The sequence below is a fragment of the Lepidothrix coronata genome, unplaced genomic scaffold (assembly GCF_001604755.1).
Source record: "Lepidothrix coronata isolate B3197 unplaced genomic scaffold, Lepidothrix_coronata-1.0 Scaffold19, whole genome shotgun sequence".
NCBI classification, from domain to species: domain Eukaryota; kingdom Metazoa; phylum Chordata; class Aves; order Passeriformes; family Pipridae; genus Lepidothrix; species Lepidothrix coronata.
Window position 1 is genome coordinate 4,598,633 of NW_016690199.1, and position 15,427 is coordinate 4,614,059.

A 15,427-nucleotide genomic window follows, 5' to 3' on the forward strand; every position below is an offset into this window, starting at 1 on the left:
CAGATTCGTGTGTCAAAAGCAGCAGTGGTACCTGGAGGACAAAGTGTAAATTCTGTAATAACTCAAAAGACCAGCAGGAATATGAACTGCTTAGTGGAGGAAAGGAATTGTTTCGAGCTTCAATTTTCAGTCACTTTACCTGGATTTTAGGTCACACTGTTATTTTTCTAGTTCATGCTTAGAAGCAAGTACGTGTAATCGTGCTGGTATGGGAGAGTGCAGGTTTATCACTGTGCTGCAGTAGGATGTCGGCAGCAACTGAATTCCTTTCGGGACTGAGGTTTCACAATAGGGATGAGCTGGGTTAACCATTTCCTGAGGCCGGTGGAAGAGGCTTCCTCTTCCTTGCTGCTCATTCCCACCATTGGCTGTGAATGGACTGCACTGCTTGTCTCAGTAAACTGATACAGGCCACTAAGAATGTAAAAAAAATAGTTGTATCCAAAGGTAGAGATACATGTACGTTTGTGTATGATGCATTGTGACTGTTGTCCCGTCCGGGTTGGTTCTGGAGGGAGCAGACTGCTCGGCTTACAGAGGATGGGGTGGGGAAGTGGAATCTCTCCCTTCAAGTATTTTTGTTTATTTGGCTTGGTTTATTGTGGAGCTGTACCCCAGGGGATGTATTTTGAATTTTGTTCTCTGGCTGTTTAGCAGGTGAATAGAACAGTGAGATGAAACAAAAGGTCTCTGCAGTGTGGTAACTTTGTTACTTCAGACATAAGTTATGGTTTCACCAGTGCTCACATCTTTATTGAGTACTCACTAACACATTTTCACTGAAATGGGAAAAACTAAGGATATTGGTTTTTTGGTAAAATATGTGGTCTTTGAGGAAGTCTTGAGAAACAAATATGAAGTTGGGACCAAAAAAAAAAAGGAAAAAAATAATAAAACTTAACTGGCAGTTGCTGGTCTGCCATCATTTTTCCCTTCACTTTGCAGTATTTCATTCCTTCTGATTTCTGCCCATTATTTCCTTATCCTCTAGATTCATAGTGTAATTTAGCCTAGCTCTTCAGTAGTGGAAGTAGAATTAGGGTTTTTTTTATTTATTTATATTTTTTGTTTGTTTCCAATACATTGCTTTGCATAGCAGCAGAATTCTATTTATGGGTGAAGAATCTGTAGCTATAAAATACTTTATTTAAGGAATTCTAACTTCAGCAGGAAGCAATCTAATCTAAACTTGCATATGTTGCAGACACTGTATTTAACCTGTATATCCTTATGTCTAAGTTTGACAAAAGGATTTCAGTTTTCACATGATTAAACTGTTGTTTATAAATTGAGAATAGGGGAGGAAACTGAGGCTTCAGTTTTGTGTAGGTGAAATGGATGTAACTTCAGGGGCTGCTGCAGTCCTGCCTACCTGCTGCCCTCTCTCCTGTATCGGCCCTGATATTTATCTGTTTCTGTGCTGAGCTGGTTCAGTCTGCAAACTCAGCAGGAAGTTGTTTGTCTTTACTTTTTTTTTTTTCTTTCTTTCTTTCCCCCCCACCAGGATACTTTTCTGCCAGCTGAGCACACTGAAACCAACTGGGTGCAGGGTCAGATAAGCATTGGAACCAGCACAAGAAAGGGCAGCATTGTCTAGGTTGCAGGAAGGATGTAATCAGTTTTATCAGTTTAGGTTGTTTGGTTTTTTCAGCCTGAAACAACTCCATGGTGGTGAGTGAATATGGTGGGATACATCTAGATGCTTTTGGTATGAATCTGTGTCCCGAGTGGCAAAGTGTAACTTCCCTGCTCTCTGAAGTCAGAACAAGTAAACACTGCAGTTCCCAAGGTCTCTGCTAGGCTGATCTAGGAGAATCTCTCCAGTCCCAAATCCCATGGGCTGACCCCATGCACATAAGCCCAGTGCACTGAGTAGCATCTGGATTAATTCTGTGTTCTAATCTCCTGGGAGCCAGTTGGACACTGGGAGACCAGCAAACCTTGCTCTACTTAAATCCAGAATGTGTCTGTGCAGACCTACTAAGGTGAATAGCTGAGAATCCTTGAGAGTTCCTGTATTAGATGAAAAAAGTAGACAGGGCCGCATTATTAATATGCGGAGAAAAGTATTGCCTGCATCGCTCTCTGATGTTTAAAGGGAAAGAAACAGGGTGGTTAAAGACTAGCAAAGTTTACCACAGCCATAAAGTACAGGCTTACCTCTATATAGTTTTGTTTTTGGTTTCTCAAAGAGGTTGGTAAAGTCTTAGTTTATAATAACATGTACAGTTTAAGTTGAGACATACTTTGAATGAGTTTTTGCATGAGAAAATCCTTTTCTGATCCTGTTTCCTAATGCAATTTGTCTAATTTCTGACTCAAGACAATGCTGCACCTGTTGGCATTCTTACTCCTGTTCTGCAGGTGATACCTTCAACATACTTATGGTACTTTCAACATAATTCAACTTTTTTTTTTCCCCCCTGCCTTCTCCTCCCCCATACTTAGTACTTTAAAAAAACACAGGCTTCAGAAAGCCTATCTGACTATCTTCTAAAACCTTAACCCAGGGTGTTCGTCAAAACCTGACTTGAACTTATCCCACTTAGCTGGAGTTTTCAAATTACTGACATCCAAAATGTTGTCATAATATGTCTTTAATAAATGTTACTAATATCTCTGTCACTTCCTTTGAAAAGATACAGAGTAAGGAGAGGATATTTTTACATTGTTATGGTAAAATTACATGTCTGTAAAATGGTTGACAGGCTGTTAGTGTTTTGTAGAGAGAACAGTGTGATAGCCAGAGCATAGACTGCATGATGGTATGGACAGTACAGGAAACTAGTATCTCTGACTAGTTTAAACAGTTCAACTTGTGGGGTTTTTTGCCTGAAACTGTTACCCACTTACAGCTTAACTAACTTATTTGGGCATCTGAGAAAGTACCAGCATCTGTGAACTGACAGCCATTGCTTACAAATCCTGTAAGATAATTTTCATACCACATGGGTATGTTAGATACTTAACTTAGTCAGATACATGCCTAGAAATAGTCAAACAGGGTTCTTAGTGTTAAAGTTGTTATTATAATACATCAGTAGAGAAGTGGTTAGATGTTACTGCTGTGTATTTAAAATGCAATTTCTTAGAATTGAAATTCTAAATGATTGTTCAGGCTAATGAATGGGTTAATTACTATTCAGACACTAAACAGTTGGACTGTGTGTACACTTTGGGAGATGACTGAATTCTTGAAACAGTGTCTTGTAAAAATAAACTATGAAACTCATGTCTGTATGCAGCTTCATCTCTGCATGTAGCTTGGAATGTCTCAGCATGCCTGATGCTTAATTTCCTTATGTACTGCTTTATTGTCCCAAGTCATCTAAATTTCAGTCAATTTTAGCTGCAAGTCTGAATCACGTACTTCTACTAGTGGAAAAACGATCTGTGATGGTTGACCTCCTTTACACTTGTAAGTCATGTCAGGATCAGTGCAATTATTTTAAAACCATATCACACGGGTTGGAGTCTATTCTAGCCCATGTCACTTGGAAATCTTTTCAATCTTTTTTCTGAATAGCTTTTTGGTGTACTAACAGTACAGTGTATTTATCATTTTATTGTCGTTTTTTAACACTTCAGCAAGGGCTTGTTGGATATGGGAAGATGCAGTAAAAATCTAAGCTTTGCATTGAAACAAATAAATTTCAAGTCTTGTTTGCATTGCTCTCCCCCTGCCAAATTCCTGACTGCGTACTTTATTTTTACTTTTTTTTTTCCTGATGGTGGAGAGTAGTAGTATTTGGTTTTGTAGTACAGATAGAAGGTAAAGTGGTGAAGGGGGTTTAAATCAGTTTAAACTCTGAATTATAAACTGTTCTGTTTGCCCCAGTGTGACTTTGAAATCCAACTCAATATTTACAATGGAATAATATAAATTATATATTTTGTGTATATATATATATATATATAGTTTTGCTCATTTTTAGCTACACATAAAGAACTTTTGAATTTGATTCACTTTCACATGTACTAACCTTTAGAATATTTTGATATCCTTTTTATAGAGGACTTTTGGTATTTATGGTTCAAAATTATAACCTGAAAAAGGGACATAAAAGACACACTGAATCAGAGGATTTACTGTACAGTGTTTCCAATACGGTATTTCTGTGCTTCTGGGGGTTTTATAACATTCAACCCAACAAATCTTTGTGATTTGAGTCTTCAAGGAATTACTGGATTACCCCCATTTACTGCTGCTCCCTTCCCCCAGTCATCTGAAGCTACCAAATACTGCTCAGTTCGCTGTCTGAGTTCTGAAGAACTGAAGCTTTGACACAAAATTACAAGTAAGCTTGATCTGGAGCATGCATGTAGTTGCCCTTATCTTTTCAGAAGCAGGAAAAAGCTTTTGGTCAGCTTTTTCTTATTATCTCACAAACGATGTAGAAATTTTTCAAGCATTGAGGTCTCAACAGCCTCTTTTCTTCCAGTGCTCAGGGATGTGTGTTCTGATTGTGTCTGAATTTCTTTATAAACTTTTTGTCTTCCTTTCCCCACCTGGAAACCAAAGTCTTTCTAGTCATCCTTCTTGTCAAGTACTGCAGTTTTCTTGTGAGACAAGATGTGTTCAAATATGTGAAAGAAAGCAAAAATATGAATGTTGTCATGTAGCTATCTATATATGTTTTTATGTATTGGTGTCTGTAGTCATACTGGGATAAAGAGTCTGATATCCTGGGGACTTAGAGGTTCCACTGTGTTTCTAACGTCTTTTGGAGAGTAGATTGTTAAATCCCTTCCACACAACGCTGCCCCATATGGGGAAAAAGGAAATATACTCACCAGAAATCATTCTCTGTGTAGGTTATTAAGTGTACAGTTGTTAGTGTAATGGAGCATCACATTTTTTACATCAGTAACATAGGATGAAGAAATGCATAAACTTAGTTGTCAGTTTACTGAAGTGGAAGTGATAAGTAAGCCTAGTACCTGTCTCATTAGGTGCTATTAATTTACAATGATCTGTGAAAATATTGATCTTGTTATTGTTGGTGGGGTTTTGTTTATGTGGATTGTTTGTTTGTTTTACTTTTCCCAGTATGATCCATAGATTTTTTTGATTGATCCTACTGGAGAAACTGAAAGAGAATATATCGAAAACAAACAAGCTGTTTGATTTTTTAAAAATCTTGTCTGCAAATTACAAGAAGTTAATTTTCATCTGGAAGTAATATTAAGGTGTCTGTTTAAATAAATTTTGAACAAATATGAAAAAGCTTAGCTTAGAGGGCCTTTGTTCAATTGTGCACATTTGTAGTTAAGTGTGTTTAAAATAAATAAATTGTACATTTGCACATTAGACATTTAAATATATGGCCATATATGGCTCATATAGCAGGAGGAAAGAAGTGACAATGCTGAGAGAGTAGGATAGGGGTGGCAAAGTGTAACAAAAGTTATTAAAACAAATAAGCCTTAATTTCAAGTTAGTGATACCCTGCATGCAGTATGGTGTTACATTCCATCTGAACGCTTGCTCTTCTTCTTACTTGTCCCTTCCTTCTCTGTGTATTCTTAGTTGCTCACATCCACTGGTTTTAATCTTTAGCTTTATGTTCAATAATTTTACATTTTGTGTAGATGTTTGGCATGAAGTTGTATACATTTTAGGGAATTATACTTTCAGTTTTCCTTTATATGCTTTTTTCCTACGTCATTCCATGTAGTTTTCAGAGATCACAAGTGTCTTCATGTTAAAATGCTTTAGTGGGATCATAAACTGTATTAACTTTCTTATTGAGTGCTTTACATAATCTGTAGGCATATAGATTTGCTAAATGTGAGCTTTGTCACACAGGGCAAGTCTTCTTGGATCTTACCTGGGGCTTTTTTGCATTTAATAAAGGATCATAATTTATGTCAATTAAATACTGCATGCACCTCATCTCCTTCATTTAGAACGTTCAAAACCTCTTTGGTTTTGTGAAGCAAATCCCCTTGTTTCTTTAATTTAGGATTTTCAGGCTGGTATATTAAGCAGCCAGAGGCTGTGGTATCTTCATCTCTCTACATATGTCCCAGATTTGTGTTTCCCTACCTGACAGTAACAGTTCTAGAGCAGTCAACCAAGTGACTGCACTGGATCAGGTACCCAGTGTGGAGATGATACATCCTCCGACTCACTATATGAGTTTTTATTGTTTTGTATTTACCTGATTTAATTATACACAGGTGGCTTCAGTCATTTCAGAAGAGGGGAATGACAGGAAAAAGGGAAGTTCAGTGGCGTATGTTTATTTTAGTTCCTATTCTTCTTTTGAAAGAACCCAATTATCCAATAGAGATGGCAGACTTTAGTATTCAGCCTTCCCATATACTTTTGATCTGTGTGTTTATGGCAAGTAAGGCTTTTATGAGTTCTGGTGGGTCGTTTAGAGGAATTCAGGCAATAGCCATAGTTGAAAGAGTGGCACAATATGTGTTAATATACACCCAGCTTTTCCTCTCAAATATTTATTCATGTGATATAGTTTGGGTTTTTGGCAGATAAAGATACAATCTGGTTTTGGAGAACAACCAGATTAGATTTTTCCGTCCTTCATAGAGCAAAACAACCCTTCCCTTTTACAAAATATCCTCGAATTTCTCATTTATTTAAAATGTTCTCAGTTGATAAAAGGTTAACTTTTTTACGTCGCCACATTTAAAAAATCTGCCATTATTCTATCAATTATATTCTCAATAAATCTCTCAACATGGTACATGTTTGCTGAGGAGGAAGGAAGAATACTCCATGGGATCAGAATGTTAGTGACAAATGTGTTAAGGGAGGACAGTAGTGTTTCGGGATGTCGAAGCAGGCTAAATACAGAATCTTACTAGCTTTGTCTGCTGCTTCTTGTAGGGAAGGGTAAAGTGGTAGTGCTGTGGCTCACAAGTGAAGGAAGCTGAGCCCCTTTTCTCTTCTTGCAGTTAATGTGTAAGGTGCTACACATAAAATATAACTCACAACTCTGTTTTAAGAGAGGTGGGTTATCTGGTTCAGTTGATCTTTCATAGTGTAGGTTGATTTTTTTTGTTTTGTTTCAGTTTTTTACCTCCTTGGGTCACTTGCTCACTCCTCTCCCCATTTTCTCTACTAAAGGAATGGATCAGGCTGGAGAATATACTTTGCTCCTGCAACTGTAGAGTAAGAGCTAAATGCACTGTTGGTGCCATTGCTCTGCCTGTTCCCCACTCTGGACCCTGTAGAGTGTTGACAGGAATGATGATAAACATTTGCTGTCCCTTGACATGGAGAGACAATCAGAAACATAGTTTACTGTTTTATATTCTCTGCTGCCTGAATTATGTCCAGCAAGAAGACAGACTTTGCCAAGAATGGAGTGCTTGAACTATAGTGTTTTTAGGTATAAATACATGGTGGAGGTGGTGTTTCTTTTATTTCTAAGCTGGTTTGTCCTTTTAAAACATTTTTATGATTTAAGAAAATGTCTTGGAATTATCTTCTGATAGTTGTTAAATTCATTTGTTCTTAGGACTTCTGCTCCTATCGTTGCCCCCTTCTACAGGAAAATCACTTCTGTGTCTTTTGTGACAGTCAGAGCCTTATATGTAAATTTATTTTAGATAAATACTTACTGTTTGTCATGATTATAATAGCAAACAAAGATTACTATTGCACAATGAGAGGATAGCAGAACTCCCCTACTGCAACTTTGCCTAATTAGGTGAAACTTGATCTAGCCTATCTTGTTCCTGTCACAACTGTGGCCTGTCTAGTTTCTTTAGAACATCTTATCACTGCTCGTCATTACTGCCAGAATTCATGTGCCAGTAGACCAAAAATACTCCATTTAAGTAGTTTTTCACTGTAGTTGTTGCGCAGAAACTGTTCTTAAGTTTTAGTTCTACACAATATTTTTATATTTGCTGCTGTTTACAACTGTCCACATGAAGAATATTTTAAGGATGGTTCTTCGGAATATTGTAAAAACATCAAAGGGGAAATCTTGGCTACCAGGAAAGACTCGACTTCACTCTAAACACTGGACCAAGGACAGAACTATAAAAAAGAAGGTGGGATAACATTGGTTTTTGTTTATTAGCTGTAAACTTAAGCATTTTGAGATTTCTTTTTATAAAACTGAACAATGTATCCTTATAATGGATTAGAGTGTATGTGGGATTTTTGCTTGAAGACCACAGATTATTGCCTTTTATGACTTTCTGCTGTATATGAAATGTCTGAAATTTTTGACTTTACCTTGCATAGTATTATTATTACTATAGCAAAGTGGACTTCTGAGTGTAAAACAGAATGGCTTTTGATTTTTAAATTTGCCATTTTAAAACTGAAGAAATGTATTGGAAATAGTTATTCCACTCTGATGAAAGGAAAATTCTGCAGGCTGCCTGTTGAATCCCCAAGGATTTATTCACTTTTCACTTACTACTTTTTTACCAAGCCAGATAACATTTTTACATCTGAGATTGAATGGCTGGTATTCCCTGAAAGCAGTGCACTAAACAATCAGTATTTTGTTAATACTTTCTGCTCAGTGGGAGAAAGCCGTGGCAGTCCCTTCTGCTTTCACTCGACTGAAAATAAAAAGGAAGGAATAGTGCTGGTTCCTGTTGGAACATTGCATATGTTTTTGTATCTGTAGATTTTGTACAAGTTCTTCCTCGTTTGTAAAATCAAAAAATTTTGTTTGGTGCTCCAAATCACCTTTATTATTTGACAAGTAGCCAAATAGTGTGACCTTTAGTAGAATACTACGCTGGGTGGTTTTGTTTTGGTTCATGGTTTTACTTTTTTTTGGGGGGGGGGGTGCTTTGTTGAAAAGTTTGTGAAAGAAAAGATCCAAATGACTGTCTTTGTATCCTAAACTTTTTCAATGAGATGATTTTTCAGTGCAGTAGGTAGGTCAGGCTTTTCTGGAATTCAGTGGATTTTGGATGACTTTGCTGTAGCTGTTGACAAGGTCGAACACAAGACTGTAGAAACATCAGCACCTCCCTGCCCTTATCTTAGGCCAAAATATTTTTAATAATTTGAGAACACTCAGTTCTGTGATACAAATTTGGTGGGACACTTTTGTTGCATGTGGATTTTGGAGATGAAGTTTTCTTTCAGGGAAATGGACCCAAACCCTTACACTGAACCTGCTCTTCAGCTTTGCCTTGGGGTGTCAGACTGAGCTTTCTTTCCAAATGAATTGCACTGTTGCTAATGCCAATATGTAGAAAGCTTGAGTAGGACTTTGCTCCATATCCCCACCAAATACAAATAAAATATTAAATTTCTTGTCTTTCTTATCTCTCACCTGGTTCATGAGTCTTGTGGGAGAATGTCCTGTTTTGTAGAGTTTGGGGCTTCAGGGGGTTTTGACTGTGTATGTTTTTTCTTGGTTTTGGTTTGTTAATGGATTTTTTTGTTTTGGGTGGGGTCTTTTTAAAACCTTTCATTTTGGTGAATGCAAATTGTTTTTTTTCCCGACTGGAAAACTGAGATTCTTATGTAATAAAATGATCTCTGAAGCTGAGTCATCTTGGATTCATTTAGTTTTGTTTTTAATTTATTGCCAGTTCACCCACATTTACTGAGTATTTTACAGCACTACAGTTACGTTGTTCTTCAGCCACGTGCTTCCATAATGGTTTGGAGAGTAAAATATTTAATAGTATTTCTTAACATATTATTCATATCCCATCAGCTGATGAAATGGAATAGGCAGCTAATACTTTAGGACTGTTGTTCCAAGCTTGTCATGCATTTGATGTGTGGCATGCTGATTACCCTGTCAGATACGAAAGATTTGGACCTCTGAACATTGGGATTAAGTTGTGTGTGATGTTGAACAATGGGATGCAGTTGTAGTGCCACAGTGAGTAGTGCCTCCCTCTTTTTCCCTGAGGGCTGTGGGGCCACACTTGGCCCTTTACTGGGGGTCCCCCCTGAACTCTCTGAAGTGTTTGGTTTGGAGGACCCTGGGTTGGAGATGTGAAGAACAGTAGAACTGTGGGCATCCTGTTCATATTGTATCAAGATAGAGCTGTTGGAGTTCATGGACAAATGGACTTGAGGAAAGATCATTGCACCAGTGCAGCTGTTGTTTTGATCTGGAATCTCGCTGTCCTCTGAATTTCTGACTTTTCCTGCATTTAGTGGTGTTCCATGCATTTGCAAATGCAGCAACTGCTGCAGTTTTCTTCAAGTTTGGCAGGAATCCATTATTTAAAGAATTCTCATATTTATAAGCCTAAACACCTACTAAAATAGTTATAGCAAGGCTATTTGCTAGTTTCTTAAATAGATTAGCAATTTCTTTTACTTTTTTATTTAATAATCAGCACAAAATTGATGTGACTGCTGATTTTTATTGGTTTATTTTACAGGTACTTTAGATAAATCTCATTGAAATTAGGCAGGCAGTACTAGATGAGGTTTGTCATCCTAAGATTCACAGTAAAAAATATTCTAGAAGATAAAAAACAGTGTCCTTAATGAAGACAGCAAGTGTCAAAAAAACCTCTGGGACTTCTTCAAAACTGTTTAATTTGAAGATCAGTCTTGTGTTCTTGGTTGGTAGATGGTAAGACCCATTTGCAATAATCCTATAACAAATCAGAGAATGCTGATTTGCGAGGTGAGGAAAACTTATTTTTATGCATTGAGTTGTCATGAACGTTGTAAGGGGTTTAGGAAATCCAGCATCAACTGATTAGAGCAGAGAGTCTTTCAAGGAGAGTTTCCAGTTTCCACCTCTTAGTAATAGTTGTGTATATCATGAAATATAACATTTGGCCCACAGTCTTTTAGGAAAGAAAATAAAATTTCAAAGCCTTGTTGTGTGAAGAATAAACATCTCTCCGTTTGTAATCTTTGTTGCCTGATGGAGAAATGTGCTCAGCAAGAGCTTGTCAGCATACCTGGAATTATCCCTGTGTTCCAAGGTCTCTTTACATGGTAACTGGTGTCTTGACAGTCCTTTGGTAGAATTATTTGCGTCAAGGAGCAACAACAAGATCTCTTGCTGTTTCTCCAGATGTAGCAATTTAGGAATCAAGCCAACAGATAATATGATGCAGGGATGTTGAACTCGTTCTGTAGCAAGTGCCAAATTACATTTTCCACTAGAAAACATCACAAGAGGCATGTTTTATAGATTTCTCTAACGTCAGGCTGTGTTGCTTTAGCTGATAATGTTAAATATTGCACTTGGACAGATATTCTTTTAAAATAATAGTTTTCTTTGTGATGCAATCTCTTTGGTTTTTTTTTAGCTAGTCCATTTTAAGCTATACTCGTTTTTCCCTTCCGTAGCCACAAGTTTACTGCCCACCTTTTAAATTTTAATTTATCCAAATCTCAGCTCCTGCTTACTTTTAACAGAACTGTCTGAATCTATAAGAAGGTGTTCCAATGTTGTGACAAACAATAAACAGCTTCTGTAAAGATAATGTCTGGAGATCTGGCAATAATGGTTCACTACCATGGATTGATTGTGACTTCTAATAGAACAGAGTATAGGATTACAATGTTTAAATGATCGTGTCACTCTTCTGCCTTAGGGAGATGCTAGAAACTTAACATTTGCTAGGTCAGTTGTTTTTTTGGGCCTATTCATGTCTTGCTTCTCACAGCCTGTAGAGATTGTGGGTTGTTTTCGTTGTTTACACAGGTGAACTTTTAGTTGCTATTGTTGTCATTAGGTATTGTTTTCCTAGAGCTCTGGAAGTCTTTCAGTTAACCACTAGTACCTGTCATTTAGTAATCTGTGCATTTATCTTGATGATGATAGTTGCTGTTTCCTTCCTTTGGCTTACTTCCCTGCCCTAGAGAAATCCTGCCACTGCAGGTGTAAGGGGCCTCAAATTCCAGATCTACAATTGTTGCTGTAGCTTTTTTTTTTGTTTCTTCCCATAACAAAAAGCAAGAAAGTGTCATAAGTATCCCTTCAACAAATAAATATCAGGTAGGTGTAGGTTTTTGAGATCGTCTGAATCCTGTTGAACACCTGCTGTCACATGTGAAAGCTCATGAAGAGGACAAAGTCCTGAAAGTCCTGGGAAGAAATGTCTGTGGGTTCTGTCAATGCTTTAAGCCATCACATACATGTAGGCCTTGCACAAGATTTTCCTACATTTTTAAAAGGCTTTTATATATACTATACTTCTACATTTCTATAAGAGGAGTTCAATACTTGTGGCTTTTTTTTTTTATTAATTAAAATGGTTTCTGTGCTCCAGCAAGAGAAGTAATTTTGTGCACAACTATTGTCTGACAAGCTCCTGGTTGTGTTTTCTGTGGGCAGGTTGTCTTGCGCAGAGCATGTTGAAGGTGGATCTCAAGTTGGATCAATTTTATTTTTTTTAAGTGATTGCAAAATAACAAGTTAATGTAACCAGCATATGAGCTTATGCAAAAAATGCTTTTGTGTGCTAAGTATATTAAAGTACATTTAGGCAATGTGACATTTTCAGATTTTATCAAGATCACAAATAGCCATAAATAATATTAACTTGTTTGTATTTTTGAGTAACGTTATGAATGCTTGAGTCTATCAATAGTAAAATTTAAGGATTTTAATGTTTGTAAGTAGCCCATAGCTGAATGCTTTACATTTTTAGTGTCTGAGATTTACTCCCAATTTTGTGGATTCTTTTGCAGGCCATATGGAAGCAGTTGGCTTCAAATTTGAAAGTGTAGTAAGAAACTGTTGGTTTCACAAGTCTACATTTTGGCAGAAAAATTTACTCATTTTTGTATTCCTTGCAAACTTGGTGTTTAGAAATATGGAAATAGAATGCAGTTATTTCTACCACCATATATGGGGAAAAGAAACAAGATGATCTTAGAGGAAAGAAATCTCCTGATGAAAACCACAGTGATGGTTAATAAATTTGCTATATGTCTTAATGGTCTTATTTTAAATAAGACTCATAAACATACTGCAAGAAATTCTTAACTGATCTGTTTTTAAAAATAAAAGCTACATTCTGAAGACAGATAATTATTGGAACAGAGCATGCTGGTGAATAACTTGTTTATTAGATGGACTTTAAATGTTTCTTTTTAATATAGAGAAGTCAAACTGTTTAATCTTGCTGTTATTCTGGAGTTTACATACAATAACATCAGATTTATTTGGGACTTGATAGTTCTGAAATCTCAGTAGTATAAAGAAATACTCATGACTTGAGTCAAGAAACTATCTTTAGATGGCTTTAAATTAAAACAATTCTGTGGTTACAATTTCATAGTCTGGTTTGGTTTAAAATGTACTTTCTTAAAACTTTACCTAATTAAGTCTATAATCTTAAAAAGGGTCAGTATTCATACTGCAAATAAAGTTAATATTCTGCTTTAATGCTTGAAATATGCAACTAGAATTTCTACAGCTGTAGCTGATGCAAGTTTTATGTAATGGCATGAATTCCAGGGAAGCAAACTTGCATGAGATAATTGATAACTTGTAACTTTTTTTCTCTGACCATTCCACATGCAAAGTTCTGCATATTGGTATGTCTCGTCACCAGGGGGGTGATTTTTCACCTCTTCATGTTTTGCTTGCCTCTTATTCTATAATTTTTCTAGTAATTGAAAACCTCGGTCTTCCTCAAAGTTCATATGTGATTGATGGGACTGTGACATTTTAGTAAGACATGGGTTTGGACATATCAGTTAAAACTGTTGTAGTAGTACCTTGAATATAGCAAGCTCCTGGGACTCTCAAGTTAGCAAAATTGAGGATGAAAGTTATTAAAACTTTTTGGGAGATGCTGAGGTCTGTACTGTTCAAAAGAGATTTACTTTGAAGTCTTTTCTTCGCTGATTCTTCTCGTCTTGAAGTTGTAGGCACCACTAAACCCTCTGAAATGGCAAAGCTTGAGATCATAAATAGATGTTCTGGAATGGTCTATTAGAGCAAAGTGTATGGTGAGAGGATAATGCCTTCCAGTTCCTATGAAACAGAAGGAATGAAGTTGGCATTTCCATTAGAAATGTGTTTTGTACTTTAAGTTCATTGTGTGTCAGCCTTGTATCTGAAATGTCTTTTTATTGATCTGCTGGAAGAGAAGGGTTTTTTTGTTGTTTTGGTTTTGTTTTTGTTTCTGTTTCTGGTTTTGTTTTTTTTTTTCCTTGTTTGTTTTTGTTGTTGTTAGGGTTTTGTTGTTGTTGTTCATTTACACAGTGAAATTTCTAGATTGATTTAAAGAAAAAAAAGGCAAAAGGGGAGTCTAATATGACTAAACAGTGTGTGAATTTAGCTATATTAAATATCCAGTATGTTTTTAACTTGCAATCATATGCTTGATAATTCTTAGATTGACTGAAGTATTAACACAGAATTCTGTATTATGCACAATACCTTTAATATCAGGTAGGCATTCACGTATCTAAATTTGGGTAATGAGAGTAGTGGGTAGCACAAAGGAAAAAATTCATGGTTTTCATATTCTTGGGATGTGGGTTTTGGTTTTTTTTCTTAACCTTTGGTTCACTGTTTGAGTGCTTCTAAACTCTCATGGATGTGATTTTTTTTTTTAACTTAGCTTGATTGTGAACATAAAATTACATGCAGGAAAAGTAATGATCTTCCTATAATTTTTTGCCAGCAACTCTGGTTTTGAGTGGAAATATGGGGTTTAGTTAAAAAATGGTTATATGTAAAATAAAAAGCCAGCTGAGTAATTTCCCATCTTCATCCACAGAACTCACTATTTCTCTTTTGCTAGTTGAATATCAATATTACTCTAAGAAAATAATCTTGGACTTGTTTTGAATTCTAATGTTTCAGCATGACCTGAAATAGTACTTGTCTGATTGCTTTCTGATAGCTTAAATAATTCAATTTTTTATGAGTAGGGTATCAGGAGAAACCTACTTATATGGACTGTGTTGTTGTTTTTATAATAAATATTGTCAGCTGTCTGACTTAGTAAATTAGCTTGGGCATAAGGCAGTGGAGGTGTGGGTGTGCAGTTAATTTCTTCTCAAGCTGCAGCATTTCAGGTCTTGGTAGCATAAGGTAGTAGTTGAGTGAGATATAGTTCTTGTCTTCACAAATTTTTTTAATGATTATTTAATTAAATGTGTACATGCTTTTTAATTTTTTATATTAACTGAAGATTAAAAAAAAATTAGGTTTTTTTCAGTAAGATGGTAGAAAAATGGTGAGGCAAAGACTTCATTCAGCAATGGGCATTTTAGCTTTCCAGGCTGTATCTTAGGTAAAAATCAATATGCTACATCAGCTGTTTTTATGGTCGTGGTCTAATTTTATTCCAGTCATAAGTAATTGCATTGCACTAGGGGAGTGCAACTCAAGTAGCAAAACTCAAGTAGGGAAGTCAAGGTGGTTTCTAGGACAGCCTGACCAAGCTCATTTAGAACAAAGGACATCAGATTAATTTGAAAGATTATTTGTTTCTATATTGTTGTATGGAAGGCATTTAGTTGTGGCCC

General features: G+C 36.3%; 1 protein-coding gene across 7 annotated transcripts in view; it reads left to right on the forward strand.

Moving 5' to 3' along the window:
• PPP1R13B (protein phosphatase 1 regulatory subunit 13B) overlaps positions 1-15,427 on the forward strand; it is a 69,544-nt gene that overhangs the window by 5,677 nt on the left and 48,440 nt on the right. For 2 of the 7 annotated variants that reach the window (XM_017807502.1, XM_017807503.1), the window contains exon 1: positions 7,702-8,031. The exons of 1 other annotated variant lie outside the window; for it this stretch is intronic. In XM_017807502.1, the coding sequence (XP_017662991.1) occupies positions 7,906-8,031 (126 nt within the window). In that variant the 5' untranslated portion in view covers positions 7,702-7,905. Of the gene's footprint in view, positions 1-3; positions 55-7,701; positions 8,032-15,427 lie in introns of those variants that run through there. 4 more of the 7 variants (XM_017807507.1, XM_017807508.1, XM_017807505.1 and 1 more) reach the window with 3 other exon arrangements.